The sequence below is a fragment of the Taudactylus pleione genome, unplaced genomic scaffold, assembly GCF_031769625.1.
Source record: "Taudactylus pleione unplaced genomic scaffold, aTauple2 ptg000454l, whole genome shotgun sequence".
NCBI lineage: Eukaryota > Metazoa > Chordata > Amphibia > Anura > Myobatrachidae > Taudactylus > Taudactylus pleione.
This window is the reverse complement of record NW_028284856.1, coordinates 2,335,121-2,356,298: the sequence shown is the minus strand read 5'-3', so window position 1 is coordinate 2,356,298 and position 21,178 is coordinate 2,335,121. Positions and strand designations below refer to the sequence as shown.

The following is a 21,178-nucleotide window of genomic DNA, read 5'->3' as shown; positions in this document are numbered from 1 at the left end:
TAGGTACTAGTCGCTTCAGTATTTAACTATAATCCTGTTTATAAAATCCTGTTTATAAGCATCCGTCACCAGCTAAGCCAGAGGTTTCCAAACTCTACAGTCCAAGTTTTAAAGGCAATCCATGCTTGAGTCCAAATGGTTAAATTAAATTGACTGAGGTACTAATTAAAGTCACCTCTGCTCAAGCATTGATATCCTTAAAAAGTGGACTGTAATTGCAGAGTTTGGGAACTCTGAGCTAAGCAATAATCAGTCTTTCAAAAATTAAGACTCCTGCGGCATCTAGGGTTACAGATTAACATTAAACTATTTAACAATGTTTACATACCTTCCAACATCTTTGATCCTGAAGGCGGGACCCCTGTGCACAGGACCAAAAATGGGGTGTGGTCTCATTTTCACTAGGCCACACCCCTTGGTGTTGCATTATGGTGGCATATTCACAAGTCACACCCCCGCCAGCTGCTGGGCTATCCCCAGCCTTTTCCTTGCATTAAATGGATGCCACACGCATGCATGCGGCATCCCACTTAGCTTCATGGCACCGCTGCTCTCTACTTAGCAGAGCTACAGCGGTGCCCGAGTGTCTCCAACCTCCCGACTGTCCATGGGACACTACGGTCCACGGGTGGCACAGTGCCCACAAAGCTGGTCTGTCTCGCTGGAATCTGGACAGTTGGGAGGTATGCGTTTAGCAACCAGTAGTTCGAAGCATAATTTATTTATTTTTTTACCTGAAATATTGGTGTTTTGTCTGAGATTTATGACAATATAAAACATCTTTGGGAGAGTTACTTCTCAAAAAGTGTTCTGAATAAGAAAGGTCAAACAGCTTATATAAAAACTATATAGGACTTGAAGGCACGTTAATATGATGCCTATGCGAGTGGTTTGCACAGCGCTGCATTAATTCATGTACTACATAACTTAAAAAAATTAAGCCTAAACTTTAGATATTTTAAATTAAAGAGCACTTTGAAACATTACAAGAGAGTAATCTTAGCAAATACGGTCATCCGAATTAATGTTACAAACAGGCCAAAAACTAGACAAAGTACATATAAATCTGTGACAGCATACTGTATCATTAAAAACTGCATAGTAAACTAATTCAATAGAAAGGTTATAGTGAATTACATTAAAGTCTAACCTATCACATACTCCTAACTCATGAGTGGAAGTAGGCACATGTGGGCCACAGGTTCTTGTTCGAACTAGAAGCGAAAGCAGTTACTTTAATAACTACAGATGTTCAGGAACTATAGGTTCAGAATAGCTCCACAATTTTATTTTGCTGCTTTGCAAGGGTTCTGCCATCGATGGTCAATGGTTTCCAGTCATCGGCAGAAAAACCATCAACAGCTAACCGTCGATAGCCAACTCTTTTTCTTTCTGCGTGGGACCTTCTGAAAGGTTGTCTGAGAAGTGCAGACCTCAAAGTCTTCATCTGTTCAACCAAGGGTCTCCAAAGCATATCTACAAGCTTTTGTATCTACACTTGTTAGTGATTTTATCTGAAAAACTCTGCATGTATGATCCTGCATGATTCCACATGGCTGCATTAATAAAGAGTAGGAAAGTTCTGGAAATCTCACTGTGTCATATAATGGAGATACTGAGGGCCTGATTCAGAGCCGGACGCTCTGACCAGAGCGCTCGCTCTGAATCAGGGCCCTCCTACCTTAAAATGGAGCGGCCTCCTGGCCGCTCGTATAGCTGTGGGTGACCACCCACAGCTAAAGCGAGCGGCCATGATGATGGTCGCGATGGTCAAGACCATCGCGACCATCGGGCTTGCGACAAGACCCTGCGGTAGGGTCTCGCTGCCGCAAGCCCTGGAGTGATTTTGGCTCTATCAGAGCCAAAATCACTCCCACTGACATCGCTACTGATGTCAGTGGGGCCGGACTCAGACGGTAGGCGTTCCCATGGGAACGCCTTAGTCTGGCAGCCACGCCCACCAAAGGGGGCGTGCTGTCACTCACCATCGACAGCACGCCCCCTTTGGTGCGAGACCCGGAGCGACAGCTTGGCTGTCGCTATGCGGGTCTCGCGCATGCGCACGACGGAGCTCCCTCCGTCGTGCGCATGCGGGCACCATCGACCCGCTTGCGAGTGTCCTGTGCTCGCGAGCGGGTCTGAATTAGGCTCTGAGTTCAGTCATCTGAATACCTGCACATATCACACACCACATGCAGTGAGGTCAGAATATTAGTTGCCAGTTTTTAAAGTGTTAAATATTTGAAACAAATGCAAAAGTAGATTAAGAGGTGGAATTATGAAAGAGAAAAATCTTTATTTCTTATAACACATGTTCATCAATACATATAGAAAAATATACATATAACAATGTTCCCAAGGTACTGTAATTTGAATTTGCAGTAAAAATGTCCAATGTTCCCAGCTCCAGAAGTAGGAGCCAGCTCAAAGAAGTTTTCAAGGAATCGGTCATTGTAGTTGCAGTTTTACTATTACTTCTGCTACATAAATAGGTATTCTGCATTTACAGATTTATCTACATGGTTCTATTAAATTCATATTCATAAGCGGGAATGAAATGTAAGGTGTTGATAATGAACAGTTCCTTCACTACAAACACAACCTATTCATTTATAGAGGATGCGGTTAATATACAAACGTTCGGGATGCCGGGTGCCGAAATCCCGATCAGCATAAGAAGACCGGTGCCGAATTCCTGAAATGGCTGGAGATGCCGACGCCGAAATCCCGATCATAAGTACAGCAGGGTAGTGTAGGTGTTAGCCGCGGGGGGGTGGAGGATTAGGTTAGGCACCACCGTGGGGAGGTTAGGGTGTTAGAGTGCCGGAAAGAAGAGTTAGGGAGTGAATAGGGCAGGGGAATACTACATACCGTTCCAGTGTTGGAATTGTAGGCATCGGTATGCTGCTGTCAGTCTATTGACAGCCGGCATCCCAACTGTTGGGATATCATACAAAATCAATTTATAGCAGCACTAGAATTTAATGACTTTGTAATACAACCATTATAAAAAAAGGGTAACTTGTGGCTATGAGACAGTTAGAACTAATTTACACTAGGCATCGGCTTTACATGAAGGTCAGGATTGTCGACTGTAAAAGCAAGCAGTGACTAAAAAGGATCATGGATTCAAACGGTGACTAAAAGCCTCCTCCTTGCACACCACACGAACAATACATTCATGCAAGAAACATGTCAAAGGCATAACTGGTGTGGTGAGCAAGTGAGGTGCCCTGGCCTTTACCAGGTGAATCTTGATCACACCGTATTGTGTATATTATTATTTTGTTATAAAATAGGCCTAAATGGCAACTTGCATACATGTTTCTCTTCTAAGCATGTTCCCATTGCAAGTAGTTATTTTCTGGCATATACACTTGCCTAATTATACAATCACATGCTATGTAAAGAAGTATTTTCTGAGTCCTGCAGGCTCTTTGAAAAAAAAACAAAAAAAACAAGACAGCTGAAAAGTGAAGCCAGTTTCCGATTGGAAGGTCATAGCACTTATCCAACTTAACTCTTGCACTTCTGATAACACTGAGATGACTTAGTGAATGCAGATCCTGCTGGTCTCAGAATATGTGATTGTTTCAGAAAGAATCTGAAAGTTATGGGGGGTATCCACTAAGCGATTTAAGCAAGCGATTGCACGATAACGATGTTGTTATCGTGCAATCGCTTGCAAATCGCACATGCATCGGGGATGTTTTGGATGGAAGCGACCCGCGGGTCGCTTCAGACATCACCCGTACATGCAGGTCATCCTGACGATCTCGTCAAGTTCTGCATGTGCGGGGATGAGGGATGTGCCGGGACTTAACGAGTGAATGTTCAGTCCTAGCACATCACTAGCTATACAAACGACAGCACGATTGCAATGTCGCAATCGTGCTGTCCTTTGTATATCGCTAAGTGGATACCCCCCATAAGGGTGTGGGTCCCATGTTAGTAAATTCCACATGACATTTACAGGTGAAGCAAGACAGCATAGGGGCGGTGCAGTTTAACACTTGAATGTCACATTCTCCTTTAATACCGTAAAAAGCTCCATATACTTCATTATATTATAAATATAAAATAAGAATGTTAAACAAAACATTTTAAATAGTGTTTGTTCATCTAAAATAATAGTTTTTGTGCGCATCAGTAGTCATTTTCATCAACTTCCACTGGCGGAGAACCATTCAGTGTGCCAGTTTCTGGGATGGCCACCTTTACTTCTGTCTCTATCTCCAGAACAAGAGGAAAGCGTGACACTTCACAACAGATTTCAAATTTGTCCTCTGATTCTCCTTCTTCAGTCTCCACCATTATCAGAAATTCTCCAAAGCAAATCACACACTTGGGTGGAAGAACAAGCTTGTTGAGATATTCCAATGGATAGTTGTTGACATAAAGTTTTGTTCTCTTGCTGAGGTTTTTTATCTCAAATGACATTTTAGAGCTCTGCAGAACTTTGAAGAATTGCAAGACAAACTGTAGCCGGGATACCTTGTTATTTAGCAGAGTGAACTTGCAGCTGTTTATGTCTCGGCCAAAGGCAACGGTTTCCTCAGCCTTCATTTCTTTTCTTTTGCCTAAGTCAATTGCACTAAATATTTTGCGGTCATTCTGATCAGGATGATACAGTCTCATGTGCAAGCAATACAAAGACTGTTCAGTCTCCACATCATTGGCCTCACCGGCACTCGCCATTTCTAAAAGGAAATATAAAAAGTCAATACATGTCATTTAGAAAAATATTAGCAGTGAGCATAACAAGCTTTTACACAGCGAATAGAAAAAAAAATTTTTTTTTTTTAGAGAATTTATTGGTTAACTGGCAAACACCCTTTTATAACCATATTTTGGATCATGATCTGATCTTGAACGGACATTTTCTTAAAAAAAAAAAAAGGCATCACATCAATTGACAAAAAGGGGGTAAATCATTAACAGGGCTATATGAAAACCCATGCCTCCCCTCATATTCTGCAATCATGTAGACATTCCACAAGCACACACATACTTGATGACATGGATTTAAGGCTCCAAAGTAAGCTGAGTCTACATAATGATTGTTCCTCTACAGGAGAAGAACGTGTAAATGTCTCCTTCCAGAGGAGGAACCCAGATACTGTGTGGCCATACACTGTGGGCAGTTTTTTTATTTTTTTCACAGATGCATGAATACTTCTCACTGAACCATCCCTGCAGCTGTGTTTATTTTATTAAAGACAGGCGCATGCATCACGGATCTCCCCGTGCGTGCATCAGTCTTTTTTTTGTAAATTTTAACAAATGACGCCGCTCTGACGAACGATGCATCGCATGCACAAAAACACAGCACGATCTGCACACGATACGATGGATAGTATGGGCTGCACCTCTGATCCTACGATACGTTCTAGGAGCTGCGGGAGTGCGCGTTGTACCCTACCTTAAAAATGACACGATTTCTACACGATTCATCGTACGATGCGTCAAAAATCAGGCAATCGGCCCAAAATAGTGCTAGTGTATGGCCAGCATAAGTAAGCCGAGTGATGCAGCTGGGAGCGGGGAATGAGCATCGGCAGCACCGGGCTCTCAGGATGCTGCACATGTGTGGTGTGATGGGTGCTGCTCGCAGGTAATGCCGCCAGTTTCCCGGCCTCTCGCTATTGCAGTTTGAGCCCCAGCAAAAGGTGTAACCCACTCATATGACAGCGCTTCCCACGTGATCAGCACTCTCTGTGCCACTACTATCCACCAGGTCCACATACCCTTTGCGCCTGGGCCTTCAGGCCCCCGGCAACAGCAGTTTCAGAGAGGAGAAGGGGAAAGGAGGAGAAAAGAGGGGAGGGGAGGTTACGGCCCATGGCAGTGTACTGTAATGAATCAGTCTGACTCATTACAGTACTGCTGTCAATACCGCTGCGGTACCCGCATTACCACGGGCCCTGGAGCAATGCACCGGCTGCACCATGCAGTGATGGGACCCCATACATGCCTGGAGCAGAGCAGGCAGCTGTTACAGTTGTGTTTGTCTCTGGGATCCTATAAACTCGGGGCCCGGTACGGCTGTGCCCCTAGTTCTCCCGTTGCTGGGCCTGGGTACAGGCTACGGAAAGTTTTGCTTTTCAGAGCTTGATGCATAAAGACATTGCGGTCAAACCTCAGAAAAAGACAGTTTTGTCCACAATATATGAGGGAATACAGGCAGTTAGATAATAGACATTTTATCTTACTGTGTATTCCCAGCAATACAGATATTGTTTAAAGATATTATTATCCAGTAAGATGCAGCTATATGCACTATTCTACTCTGGCAACCGTGTAGAAATACAATAAGTGAAGGGGTAAATAGGTACATAAGCCTACTTTTAAAAAAAATTTATGTTCACAAGTAATAATGACCAGCCTATGCGCTTACAAATGTGTTACACAAAAGCCTGTGGCAAAAAAAAAAAAAAAAAAGACTCTGACATTTACTACATACCAGCCTGTATAACTACCCGCTCTATCCCAACCAAACTTCGAAAAGATTTGATATATGAATCCTGTCTCCTCTGTCACTGTAACTTAAACACTTATGGGGGTATTTATCAATTATCGGGTTTTAGACCTGATAATTATTATTTCTTATCGCCGCTATTCACAGCAATAGGAATTTAAATACTGTCTGAATGTATCAAAACTCACACGCAGAGACAGGTGCTCCAAAAAGGAGCCCATTCCTGCGATTTGCTGGATCAAAGTGGTCACTATCAGGTCTAGCGGTCTCTGGGCCTGATTCAGCATAGCAAGTATGTGCAATGCTGAACGCAGATTCCAGATTATCTGCCTGCGTGCAGCTTTGCAATTTCGTCCAAAGCTGAATCACCCCCTCTATTGGGACCCCTGCAGTGCTACTGCACATTGGTTGTCAGCGGTAAGTTGCATCTCCCAGCTTAAGTGCCAGGCGCTATGCAGTCAATAGAATAGCCCGGGCACTTAATCAGGGAGCTACATTCCCACAATGAGAATTGAATTCCCCCCTTAATATTTGCAGGTCTCTCCTGAAACCAGGTGTTTTTGGGGGATAGGCCACAAATATTGAAAGATAAATAAGCACCTAAACCGATTAATTTTCACACTGTGATTTACAGAGCAGAGCTTGGACATGCCTCCTTCCCAACTCTAAAGCTGGGTACACACTGATGAGAAGGTGCTCTAATTTGGCCAAATCGGAACGGGCATATTGCTCAGTGTGTATGCCCCATTTGTGCGCTCCCATGCGATATCGTCTGGTCGGCCATGATGCATGGCCAACCTGACGATATCACATTTGGTGCTGTGTATATTAATGAAGGACGGAACGAGTGATCATTCCATCCTTCATTACACCACTGTAATGTGCACTGACAATCATGCGATGTCCAGGGTGTTCAGAGCCCATCTCTCACTCTGGAGAAGAGGGAACTGCACAGAAGTAAGACTCTCTTGTTACCAGCATGTCATTATTATTATCAGTGTTCTCCCCAGGCTGTTTTCTGAGGGCGAATCTCCCAGCAGAAATAGACTACCGCCCGGCACTTCCTCCCGCCCCAATGCACCGCATTCCCGGTCACCCTCAATGTGTCCTTGTTGCCACGGACGCGACGCCGACGTCACATTCTTCACATTGGAGGCTCCGTGTCCGCTGGCAATAAAGACATGTTAGTGAAGGCTCCAGGGTGACGAGACAAGGCACATTGGGGTGGGGAGGGAGGTGCCGGGCAGGGGACACGGCATTGGGTCAGGGGAGAGTGCAGAGAAGGGGATGTGGCATTGGGGCGGGGGGTAGTTGTCCATCACAGTGCAGGGGTGGTGTCAGGCTGGAGAGCAAAGATCCTCCTCCCGTATACAAGTTCAGGCGGGAACAGTCACCTGAACTGATTAAAGAGAGCCTGCAAGTGGGGCCAGTATCTGTAGAGCTGTATAAAAAATATATTCTGTGTAGCCTTGCAAGTGGGGACAGTATCTGGGCCTCTAAGAAGAAGAAAATTAATATATAAATTATTATTTCAAGTTTAAATCATTATATGGTCAGGATTTAAAATATTGTATTATTGCGAAGGCCCCCACCCGGCTACTTCTTGATGCCGCCCGGATGGGAAAATTTTCTGGTGGGGGGGCGACACTGATTATCATCATCATCCTTTATTTATAGATCACAGATATAGTATACGGAAGCAGCGTCTGCAATCTGGACGCAACGTAGATAAGCGATGGGGTATTGGGGATATAAATTGGGGCTAGTTTGATGAATAGCCTTGGTCGCAGGGAAGATGTGTTCTGCTGCAGGAGCAGAGGGGGCTGGGGCACGACCCAGACCATACAGGGTTAAGGTGACTCACAAGAAAAAGGGGAGGTCCAGTCCACGAGGACGAGAAGTGGGATGTGACGAATCAGAAGGCAAGAATATGCTCTCTCTTTCTAAGGAATCTGCAGCACACCGAGACAGCAGGTTGTAAGGATTTTTGATGCCATTGTGGGAAGATCATGGTGCGTAGCAGCTTGGCCAAAGAAATGAGTGGCAACAGGTTTCACCAGGAATTTGTCGGTGTTAGTACTTTAATTGTGGGGGCAGCAGAACTATGAGCAAAATGTGTGAAAACATGCATTGTGGTCTGGCAAGACAATCTGGGAATAGTGCAGGCAATTAAAACCAGCATGCCTCGTCCCGTATGGGACACTTCCCGGGAGCAGACAATCGCATTGCTGACAGCTTGTCTAGGTTCCAGTGGGATGAATTTCACCAATGGTCACCCACATTGCAATTAATCGGTGAAAAATGTTTATCTCAAGTTTGGCAGATCAACATGGCGACATCGAAGAACTCTTGGTAAACTCTCTGGTCACAGGTACGCATAGCGTGCATACGTCAGCCTGAAAGCATGGCTTCATTTCCTAGATGTGATAGCAGCCAGGTTATATTAGATTACATCTAGGAACCTACATTTCAGATCATTCAAGGGCAGCCACGGTAGGTGACTTTGCGGGCATTTCCTTGCTTTATGAACCTGAAAAGGTAAGGAAGATATAAAACAAGGATTTCTTAACTCAAGGTCACTGAAGGGTTGAGGAAAACACCAACTCACGAATGAGGATAAATGAAAAAAAAAAAAAAAAAAAAAAGGAAGGGGAAGGACTATGGGCCTCATTCAGAGGCGGTCGGAGGATGCAAGCGGTCGCTCAGAAACTGGGCGGCCACTTGCATCCTGACCGCCCACCTCTGTTGCGGTCGTTAGGCTGTGGGTTAACACCCACAGCTCTAACGACCGCTCGGGTGATGGTCGCGATGATGTCAGAGACCATCGCGACCGTCGGGGCTTACGACGAGACCCTAGGGTAGGGTCTCCCTTGTCGTAAGCCCCGGAGAGCTTCTGGCTCTGTCTGAGCCGGAAGCTCTCCACTGACATCACTAGTGATGTCAGTGGGGCCTCCCCCAAACGGTAGGCGTTCCCATGGGAACGCCCCCGTTTGGGCTGCCACCACCCTGGCCCACCTTCCATACGGGCGAGCTGTCAATCAACATCGACAGCTCGCCCCCTTTAGATCGAGACCCGCTACGACCGGCGCTGTCGGTCGTAGCGGGTCTCACGCATGCGCACGACGGCGCCGTCGTGCGCATGCTCCGTGGGGGACCATCGACCCGGTCCGAGCGCATCGGCGCTAACGACCGGGTCTGAATGACCCCCTATATACCCACAAAGGTTTACAAACTTGAAGGGTGCAATCAGCAGGGTCGCTAGCAGCACCTTTGAAGTGACCCTCTTTTGCGTGGCTTTTCCTGTGCCTACAGTTAGGAGAACTAGTGGCTGTGTCCAATACACCAACAAAAATGGGTTTGCTTTATTAGAAAGGGATGATCAGGGAGTTTGAGTACTTTGTATGATCCACAGGTCCATAACAGATCAATTGGGCAAAGGACAGTTGATTACACTAGCACAGCATGACAACCTGGGGGAGGGGGCATTCCCACTCCAGAGGCAGGCACGAGGGCATGCATGGTTACTACACGAAAATGGTGCTCCATTAACAAAGTTTCATTTCCTCTCAGTGTTTAGGAAAGGCATTTCCAATTTGGGATTGGATGCTAAGAACTTCGGTTCACATTCCGGCAGCAGAAACTAGCGCTGTTAGTATGGGGTATACCAGCAATATGAAGGGGCTTGGTGGGCACAGGAGAAACGCAGTTGCAAATAAAACATAACCAAGTTGTGCTGTTAACAATGTGATGGAAGGATGATATATCCTCCGGGGCCACGTAGTGATTTAGTACACTTACTGGAATGGCCGCCCTCATGCCGGGCAGAAGACAACTATGTCGGTGTATGACAGGTGTGGGAAGCGGAACTGCTAGTAGTATCACGGTCTCCTTGTTAGATCGTGAAGGCTCCTCTCAAGCGGATCATAGCGGGCGCACTAGGCCCAAACTCGGACCGTCACCCCGCTAGTGAGGGAGGAGTGACTGAGGTCTTAGCTTCACGATCAGTAGGATTGGAGAACCCAGTCCGTGGAATCAGATGGGCACATCGGTGCACCCTGGGGATGGAGTGGGTAAGAGTTCCTTACTCCAATTACCAAATTTGAATAGTATGTTTGCAGTAGTTTTTTCCTGGGCCCAGCAAATGTGAGTTACATTAGACCTGAGAAATAGGCAGATGCAGGTCACACTCATCAGAATTTTGGGTGAGGAGGGGGGGAAATCAACCTCTGCGGGAGGTTTTTCCTCATGTCACCAAATTACTAATCGGCTACTTCGGCATGAGGTTTTTCAACACCCTACGGACCTCAAGTAAGTACGCATTAGTTGTAGGGCGGATAGGGGAGCCGTGCTTCACCAAGTCATAACGTTGTTACTGACATCTTTCTCCTATTTTCAGATGCATGGTGCAGGCCTGGAGACACGTGGATCGTGGGCCAGTCAATTGTACACTGAGCCGAGAAGTTTGTCAGAGCCAATGATTTGATAGGGCCAGGGGCAAGCCAGGTCAAAACATAGGGTGACTAGGAGTGAGAGGCACAAAGTGGGATCAGTTAAGGTCAGCACTTATCTGTACAGAAAGGTGGTACGGGGACCCTAGTAGATTAGTAATATACCTAGGGGGTAATGATTTAGGCAGAATAAAATTCAGGAACCTGTTCAGGAAATTGAAAAACAGACTTATGGAAAGTAAGGACCCAAAGGTACACCTTGGTTGTTCGAATATAGTCCCAAGGACACGCTGGCAAGACACGAAAGGGGCAGCAATGAACAGAACAAGGAGGAAAGTTAATAAGGAGATGCATGCGCTCCCTGGGGGGGTGACGTAGTCAACCACCCTCAGCTGAAACCTACAACAGAACCCCTGTACAGAGCAGATGGGGTGAATCTGTCAGAACTTTGCATGATATAGTTTGTTGAGGGCTTACTACAGAGCTTATGGTGATAGGAGGCTAGTTGGTGGTGGGCTAGTTCATGGGTAGACCTAGCTGTGGCAGGAAATGCAATTGCAAACTTAAGATAATCAAGGTACGTTGTCAATGACATGATGGGAGGATATGTTCTCCGGGGCTGTGTAGTGACCGGGCACACTTCCTGGAATGGATTGCCCTCATGACAGGCAAGCCATCATGACCTATGTTGGTGTATGACACCTGTGCCGATGTGGGCAGCAGTGTCACGGCCCCTAGGTGATGGAACATGAAGGCTCCTCCCAAGCAGACTGTCGCAGGGGCACTAGGCCTAAACTTGGACCGTCACCCCGCTAGTGAAGGAGTGACTGAAGTCTTGGCTATAAGGTCAGTAGGATTGGAGAACCCAGTCCGTTTGAATTGGGTGGACTCGGACGGGCCCACCTGTGGATGGGGTGGGTAGGAGTACCCACCCTAGTTAACAATTTGAATAGTATGTTTGCAATTGTTTTCCTAGACCTCTAACTTTATGGAAGTGATAAGTAAATTGGAATTTCTTCCGCCAACTTTGGTGTGTTGTGTCTTTATTCAAGAGATGGTCATATAGAATGTCATAAAAGATGCTACCAGGAAGTAGGCACAAGGGAATCCCTCATACCTAAGCAGCTTATGCAGTATTTAGTCAGGGACATTGCTACAGTACAGTCTGTATATTCAGATACAAATCACACGAAGTAGAAGGTAACAATAAATAAGTAAATGTTGCACAATCATCGGGCTCATAAATGGATTGATTGAGGACAGCAATCAGTTTTGGCTCTAGAACCCCTTCACTGTTTAGTAGCCTATATAAGCTCTCCCCCGCAATGTGATCCAAGGTATGACCATCTTATCTGCTGAATGAGCGGTTTGCCATGTGACTTTTTTTTCCATGGATTTTAGCAGCGGTCTATATCATTCTATTGTGACTATATCTATATTAATATATTTACATACATATTTGTAATGTTAAAAGGGGTCTATTTATCAAGCAGTCTTTCATAAAATTATGCATCATTTTATGAACTGTTGTGATGTACTGTACACAATGCAGGAGATGTTGCAGAAATCTCCTGCAGAGTGCTAATTAGCACTGCAGAATGAAGTCCCCATTATTACTAATGGGTACAACGATCTCAGGACCTGATTCAGAGCCGGACGCTATTTGCGGACGCTCGTTCAGAAAAAGGGGCTGGCTATTTAAATTAAGCGCTCGCTCTTTGAGGTCTTTTGACGCCTCTATGTCTGAATGAGCGAACTAAACATGCGCTCACTATTTTGGAAAAAATGCCCCCTGGCCGCTCGCATCCTACGTCATCTCCGCTATTTATTTGATTAAATCGAGTACATCGAAAGGCGTCTGAACTGCTCGCAGTGCTTGTGGTTGGATTTTCCTACCGCAATCATGCGAGCAGTTCAGGCTAAAAGACAACCAAGTGACGTGGTCAATGACGCTGCTTTGTTAATTATGCACACCCTTAAAACGCCCGTTTTGACCGTCTGGCACGCCTGCGTTCGGATCTCCACTCCCCGTTTTCAAGCACCTTCCCCTGTTACCACCCACAAACGCCTCATTCTGTCACTCAAATTAGCAGGCATTCGCTATTTTGCGAGCACACGATTTTTGACCGCACTGACTGGTTCGCGCATGCGTACTAAAACCCATACACATGCGCAGATGTGCGAACATCGCTCGGAGCGAACGAGCGGCGGCTTACGAGCGGCTCTGAATCAGGCCCTTAGCTTGATGTACCTAACTAAAGCTAAGCTTTACGAAGTTTGGCCCCATTAGTTTACACCATCTTCAGATGGTGTAAACTGCTTTAAGTCTACAGGATGCTTATGAGTAGGAGAGAGTTCTTAAGATCGCTCTCCCGCAGCCTCTGGCCAGCTCCAGAAACTGACCCTGTGCGCAGTGTTCGCTTCCCATGGAGAAGTCTTTTACAAACATGAAAGACTACAACAAAATGCTGAGAATATAAAATGCTGGGACAGCGGTTACTGCAACCTCTGTCCCTGCGAGTTCCCCTTTGTACATAGCGGTAATATTTTCATCAAAAATATAAATATCCATTGTGATAGGGATCCTTTATAATAGCGGCACTTCCACCATTATTGATACCTGGGCTCCTAAGGGGCCTAGGTATTTTTTACATAAAATGTCTGCATAATTTCATGTACTAATGTCACAATGCAGGAGTTTTCACAGAAATTTCTGGCAAAGTGATAATTAGCACTTCAGACTGCAGTCCCCATTATTATCAATGGGGACGAAGATCTATCCCCTATGTACTAGACTCTAAAATGCCAAGCTTTTCAGAGTTTGAGCCCCAGTAGTTTACATCATCTTCACACGGTGTAAACTAGCATAAGCCTGTGGGGGCTCCGAGTGCAGGGGAAAGATCTTTTGATCTCCCCCCCCCCCCACAGCCCCCGGCTGGCTAAGGAAGCCGATACTAAGCGCTTGCGCAGTGTTCGCTTCCCCCAGCAAAGTCTTTTACTTCTGTGATTATTCTAATTTGCTGGGGATATAACTCGCAGGGACAGTGGTTACTGTAACTGCTGTCCCTGCGAGTTCCCCTTGGTAAATAGCGGGGATATTTTCATTAAAAACTAGATACATAACAATTGCAGCAGTACCATGATTATTAGTACATAGACCCCTAAGTCTCTTTTGTAATCAATTTGAATGAAGCACCTTATACAAGTAAAAAAAAAAATTGTTATGTTCAGCCGTGGGCTCTAAAATATCAATACTCACCTCTCTCAAAATAACTAACGTCTGGCAGACTAGTTTAACACATAGTTACCAACTGTCCCTAATGCAGTGTTCCTGGAAATTATTTTAAAATGTAAAATGTTCACAACTATGGTTTAACCTGTGCTAGCTTATCCTCCACGTTTGCAGTAATAGGAAACCAGCAGTGTTTACTATAGTGGTGGGGGATGGTAAAGCAGTTTCCAATTCTACTGGATCAGCAGTCTAAACTTTGAACAACATAAACAGTAACCAAAGAGACTTTTCAGTCGTTCTGAATGAACAGATTATACTTGTCCTTGTCAGGCTACAACATTCAAGATTACACATAAACATTTTTTTTTAAATATACATACCCTTTTATTCTAAAATGCAGTTCATGGGACCCTCTCAAAGTAGTTTGGAGTCTGCTGAAGCGGTAAGATTTCCAGCAGCTGCAATCATTGACTGTCTCCTCCACATAGAGCTCTCTGCTGTTTTGTGAGAGTTGTTTAGTTGGGAGTTGCCTGCCATCCTAATAATAATGCCTGGAATTTCCCATACATTACGTAGTCTATGAAGAATGAGCAGGCAGAGAAACCATCTCAAAAATATTTACTGATCCATGTAAATGGCACATTACAAAATCCTAAAACACAGGCAGCGTTATTTAGTTATTAAGACTAAATAACACTGACGTGTGTGATTGTTTCTGAATAATATATATATATATATATATATATATATATATATATATATATATACATGCAAAGAATCAGCGGCACTCCTGGACTGGTATCATAAGCAAAAAAAGGTTTAATACATGCCAAACTGGCAGTTTGGCATGTATTAAACCTTTTTTTGCTTATGATACCAGTCCAGGAGTGCCGCTGATTCTTTGCATGAATATTGGACACTTACAGAAGGCACCCTGGCACATATCTCTATTATTTTTTGAGTGCCGGTTCACCCTTGGAATATATATATATATATATATATGTCAGAAATCCACTGCACTCGCCACCCCCAGATTTGGGGTGCAGACCTGCACTCGCCATTCCCAGGACTGGGGTGCAAGTGGCCTGTATAATAAATAATGGGGATTTGGTTCATGGATTGATCAATGCATTTAAGCCCGCAGCCCACATCACGGGACCCCATATATATAATCTCATTATGTATCTCAATATCAAACAGGTCCGGCACTCCCTATAATCCAATAACTCGATCGAGTGTCCGCAAAATAAAATAGATACAGTCTTACAGTTGAAGCGGCACTCTTGGTACAAACAGCAGCTAGTACACAGCGTTAACGGTCAACGTTTCAAAGCCTTTTACTAAGCTTTTTCATCAGGACTGATGAAAAAGATTAAGTAAAGGCTCTGAAACGTTGACCATTAACGCTATTATATTTATATATATATATATATATCTCCTAATAGTTACATGTATTTACTTTGTGATCTCTGCTAGCATTGACCATATCACTTTTCACCCTTAGGGACTTATTTATCACATATTTTTATTCATAAAATTATGCAGAGGCTGCAGTCTCTGTACAGTTTATGAGTTGTTGCTATGTACTAACAGCATAATGCAGGAGATTTCTCAAGAGTTTGGCCCAATAGGTGTACGCCATCCTCAGATGGTATAAAACACTTTAATCCTATGGAAGCATTCTTGCAGGAAAGGGATGTTTCAATCCCTCTCCTGCAGTCTCCGGGCCAGGTCCCGAATCTGAAGCTGGGTACACACTGGCCGATAAATCAAACAATATATCGTGGGTGCGTCGGCCAGTGTGTACAGACGATATGTCTGTGAATGACATCAGTCACAGACATATCACGTCGGCTGTGCAGCACAGCCAATGGTAGATATATCTGCACATCAGCTGGCCGCCCATACACTTGCTGCAGAGGCCGCAAGGAGGGGGGCGCGACGCGACCTCCGGCCACCGGGACCCGCAGCCAGATGATGGTCGTTCATTGTGTACAAACAACAATGATCTGCAAATATATCTGCAGATAAGTCGATCTGCAGATATAACTTTTAGGTGTGTACCCAGCTTGACTCTGTGCAGATGAACAGTGTCAGATTCCCCTGGGAGGAGTCTTAAACAAATATGACAGACTCTAAATATGCCAGTAAAGTAACTTGCAGGGACAACAGTAATCGCTACCGCTGTCCCTGCCAGTTATTAGTATTAATAGATAGGCCACTTAAAATAAATATTTGCCAACTGTAACTGTGATATTTCTAGATTTATATTTTTGCCCCTAAAACTTTAGGATTCATCATTAAAGCAACACAGGAAAAAACAGAGAGTAAAGAAAAGCCTAACAGATTTTGTTTATTTTTTTCCTGACATAAACTGAGCCAAATGCAGTAGGAATGTGAAAGAGAAGTGACTAATAGATTTAAAATAAATACAAAGGACAAAAAAATATGTTAAAACTTAAAAAAAAAAAAAAAAAAAATTAAATTAAAGTTTTGACAGACAAGGGAGTACCACCATTTGTTTAGGTCAGGGGGTTCTCAACTCCAGTCCTCAAGTGCCACCAACAGGTCACGTTTTGTGGCTTTCTTTATTCATGCTCTCTATTTTGCTAAGGACAGTATTTATCTCACCAGCTTCCCCATACAGAAAGAAAAAGAAAAGAAAATAGGTGCACCTTTCAACCAATTAATATAATCTTAATCAAACTGGCCTGCTAAAGTAGTCTGGTTTGAATAAGTGACCACATATATATTAAGAATATTTATTAAATATAACAATAAGACATAGAAAGGAGTGCAATGAGCTGCTAAACCCGGCACTCGCACAGTTTGCAACTGCGGCCATTCTCGTCCGAACATAGCAACAATGGAATTGCGCCGATGGCGCCCAAAAGAAATAGTGCAATAAAAACCAATTGAATCATCCCCTTTATACTTTTATAGCCCTTCTGATATCCCCCCGGCTCTACTGAATAATGGGAAGGAGACAACATCCCAATACTTAGATTATAAATTATCATGTGATGTTGCAACTGCTTTTTTCTGCTGGCCTGAAACCAGCGAGACAATATAAAGACACTGACAATATGGACTTCCTGTCCATATGGTCAGTGCAGCTGGATAGTTTATATGTAATAGTATTTCATGTGGTTCGTTTGTTAGATGAAACTCTGTAGAGTTTATCTTGTAGGAATGTGGGGGGATGTTTACATTGTTATTATGTTGCCAGGGACTAAGCAAATTTTACTATGCTCATGCATCACAATGCATATGCTTGGGACAGGTGATGCATCTTTTTCACCCATGTAAGGCAGGGCCACTCTGTTTCATCTGGGATGTGGTCATAATCCCAACCGCAGGCATTCCGGCGGTCAGAATGCTGGCATCGGAATCCCGACACCTGTCGGTAAGTAGGGGGGTTAGAAGGAGGGTTAGCGTTAGGTACTAGGGGGAGGCTTAAGGTTAGGTTTAGGGGAGGGGAAGGTTAGGATTAGACATTAGGGGGGTAAGAGTAGGGAGAGGGGGAGAATTAGGGCGCCGGCATCCCGTACACAACCCATTTTATTTATATAGTCCCTCTTGGTTGTTTAACACCAGAAAGCCAAGATGAGCAATGGGAAATGGAAGTTTGTATGTACAGTGTGAGAAATATTACAGTACTGTTATGCAGATAATCCTGTTATCAGATGTTATATTGTGTCCATTTGATATAACCCTAGTTATTTGTATGTAATGTGTTTGCATGAGTTATTTCTGTGATATGTAGATGTGTACGATTATTATCAGCATGCATTTTGCGCAAACGTGAAAGTCTTCTACAAAATGCCAGGGATATAACTTGCAGGGAGAACGGTTAAACCGTCGTCCCTGCTAGTATTCCTTAGAACATAGTGGGGATATTTTCAATATAAATTTAAATATCAATGGCAAAACAGATCCTTAATAATTGAGGCAGTTCCGCAATTTTTAACACCCATTTCAATGCCTCTTAGAAGGAGTTTTTAGAAAATGTTAAACACTCCTCACATATGCCCTGGATGTAAGTTTATTTTAGTACATTCAGTAATTTAGTAATTCAATTAGGTGCTAAATGTCCCGTACTTTTTGCATGCCGGACTTTTCGCAGTCATCGCTGGTTTTGCCTGCGGAAAAGTTTCCTCGCGCATCACAGTTTAACCCCGTATTCAATTCCAAAGGACACGAAAACGGGACCCGGCAAAACTCAAACAGGCGAATAGTGCTGTCAAATTTTGGGAAACCAGCCTGAAACCCCCCAAAAGATGCACTAACATTGGGGATCACTATAGATACCCCCAAATAGCCCTACTGAAGATATTTCGGGAACTTAAATGCTCTCAATAGCTGCTAATTAGCGTCTTTGCAGAAGTGGTGAAGAATAGCATTTTGTAGCTTTTTTTGGAGAAAATAAGTAGTCCCAGCAAATTTGGGCACATGAAAATGGGTGAAAGCATATTATAAATTAGCTAATGTGAAGTTTTAAAAAACGTAAAAAATCCACCTGCCACAAGCACCTGCAATGTTAAAAACACCCGGGCATGCTTGGGGGCCCTCTGGAGTCTATTTCGCTAGTTTTTAAGTTTGTCCCGCAACTTAGTACTTTTTCAAAGTCATTTTTTGAGGTTTTAAGTTTTTCTTAAAACTTTTTTTGGACACAGTTTACCTTTGGGGGGTTGTCCCAAGGGTACAGGGTGCTTCCCGCAAGTTTGCACCCCAAAACCCCAGTTCTGCACTTTTATTTGCCTCCTTTCATAGGCAAATCTTTTTTGATTATTTCAATACATTGACTTTCCGCACCGGCGAAAAGTATAAGTTTTCACCGGGCGAAATTACGTCACCGGTGAAACTTTTTTGCCGAAAATGGCTTATCACGGCTAATTGAATATTGGTCATAGTGTGGTTTTGTTAAAAATGAGAAAGTCCACCGTAATTCGGACTGAGAATAATCACAGCACTGCCACAATTATTAATACATAGGCCCATTAACCTCTATTTACTAACCACCACTAGACAGGGCCATCTCTTCCATTGGGCTTGTTGGGCAGTTGCCCAAGGGCCTGAAGCTTGTAGGGGCCCGCCAACCCACCCCTCTGCAACTGCGGCCAGTTGGTAAAATTGTGATATTTTTATAAGCCGGCCGCTGGTGTACTGTATTCTGATCTAACCTCCCCCATCCCATTACCCTCCTGGTGATGAGTACTCACCTCAGTCCAAGTTTCACTTCATCTGCCGGCTTCAGACCAGTCTCTCTGCATGTGTGGGAGGTCTGATGGGCATGCAGGAGGGTTTCATTTTATTGACCATTTTAAAAAAATGTTCCCGTGAATGGGTGGGGAGGGGCCCCAGTGCATTGATTTGCCCAGGGACAACACTGCTGTTAAGACAACCCTGCCACTAGAGAGAGGTCTATATATTTTTCTCATTTGCAGAATGTACCAATATTCAATATTGCAGAAACGCTTTTCATGAAACGTTTGTTGATATAACAAATAAAATATTCAGGCAAGATCGTTAAATGTTATAAAAAGAAAACCCAACAATAACAACCATAGAGTTATATTTACACGTGGACAATTACGCATAATACAGTAACACACAGCTCCCTGCCCAGTACAGCAACGCTTAGTTATGTTAGTAATTAGGGTGCTCAGGCACCAACAGAGCTGGCTCCTATGTATAGAGCAAGCTGATCTCTCTCACATTGCGTGCAGTATAGATCGCTGCCAGCTAACACGCACATACACAGCTACATGGTGTTACCATATGGGGTAGCAGTAGTCAGTCACACACGGTGTGGTGTAGTATCGGTATTTAAGCGCTTACCTTATTGATATCTCAGCGACACTTCTATATACACAGCAGCAGACAGACACTTTATCAGCGGTGTGTGAGTCACACAGTGTTATTATAGTACACAGGGAGCACTGAGCCTCCTCATATCACACGTCACCTCCTACTGATTACAGCGTCCTGCCCCCCTGTCTGTGTCTCTCTTCCGGGAAGTCAGCGTAGTTGTGTACAATGTATATATCATTATAGTCTCATCGTATGTGGCGGGTAAATGATTATTGCGGGCTGACTGCTCCGAACATTCCTCCCATAGTCTCATCGTCACACTGACAGCTGTGTAGCTGTTGTTTGTGGACCTGGTGTATGTGGTAAGCAGCTCATGGACTCGTATTATGAAATGTGAATATAAATATATATATTATACACACACTATGGTAATGTTTAAATGATTATTTTATCAACATGCATCAGGAAAGCCTGAAAGTTTCCAAGTATGTCTCTTCTACTTCAGTCCTGCAGGGCCAGGTATACATTTTGGCTTGGCTTACACTAACTAGTCAGCTCTAGAGTTTGCAAGAAAACAATTTGTGGAGTTTGTGAGTCATAGGCAGACTTTCCCCATTTCAAATGTATGCTCTCATCCTACAGTGCTGCCCTTTCCCTCTCTAATCAATCATATTTTTTAAACCTATTCTCCGAAAACCTCAAACCCCTGGCGTCTCCTCACCACTTTCAACTCCCTCCTCTGCCCACTTACTCCTCGCATCCGCCTCCACTTCTCTCTAGAGATGGCTACTGAGTGAGTGTCTCGACACAATGACCCGAATCATTTACATGTTCGAATGATTCGAGTTATTGAAAGTTTGATATGTCGACCCAGCCACCTCTCTAGCCTCTCTGTCAGACACAGAGTGAGCCGCTACCGCCGGGCCCGGGATGATTCAGGAGAGTCAGTGAAGTGACCAGTAGGATGTACTACAGCAGCGAGTGTGGGACTGGCGGGGGGATGTAACTGGCAGCGACTCACAGTCGCACTGCTACTGGTGGGGTCTAGTCAGTGCTGTAGGATGTTCTGCAGTGTGTGTGGGTCTGGTGGGGGGGGGGGGGGGGAGCTGGCAGCGACTCACTCGGAGTTGCGCTGCTACTGCCGGAAGGGATCAGGGTCTGTGATTGTGCACTGCTCTGCAGTGCTGGGCAGCTGGGGGCGGAGCG

At 44.4% G+C, this 21,178-nt stretch overlaps 2 protein-coding genes across 4 annotated transcripts in view; one reads left to right on the top strand and one right to left on the bottom strand.

The window, feature by feature from the left end:
* Positions 1–2,271: 2,271 nt before the first annotated feature.
* Positions 2,272–20,184, bottom strand: TIFA (TRAF interacting protein with forkhead associated domain). Of its 2 annotated transcripts, none has more exons than XM_088448336.1 (2): positions 20,000–20,184; positions 2,272–4,700 (listed from the first exon to the last, which is right to left on the bottom strand). In XM_088448336.1, exon 2 carries the CDS (start codon positions 4,696–4,698, stop codon positions 4,147–4,149), a length of 552 nt encoding a protein of 183 aa, XP_088304462.1. In that variant the 5' UTR covers positions 4,699–4,700; positions 20,000–20,184; the 3' UTR covers positions 2,272–4,146. The 2 variants fall into 2 exon arrangements, with proteins under 2 accessions (XP_088304462.1, XP_088304463.1); XM_088448337.1 differs by lacking the exon at positions 20,000–20,184 and adding an exon at positions 14,539–14,677.
* ALPK1 (alpha kinase 1) overlaps positions 20,047–21,178 on the top strand; it is a 184,988-nt gene continuing 183,856 nt past the window's right edge. For both annotated transcript variants that reach the window (XM_088448335.1, XM_088448333.1), the window contains exon 1: positions 20,047–20,334. The gene's annotated coding sequence lies outside the window, so the exon portion shown is untranslated. The remainder of the gene's footprint in view (positions 20,335–21,178) is intronic.

Coding starts and splice junctions, on each gene's coding strand:
- TIFA (XM_088448336.1), bottom strand. CDS start 4,698: ATGGCGAGTGCCGGTGAGGCCAATGATGTGGAGACTGAACAGTCTTTG.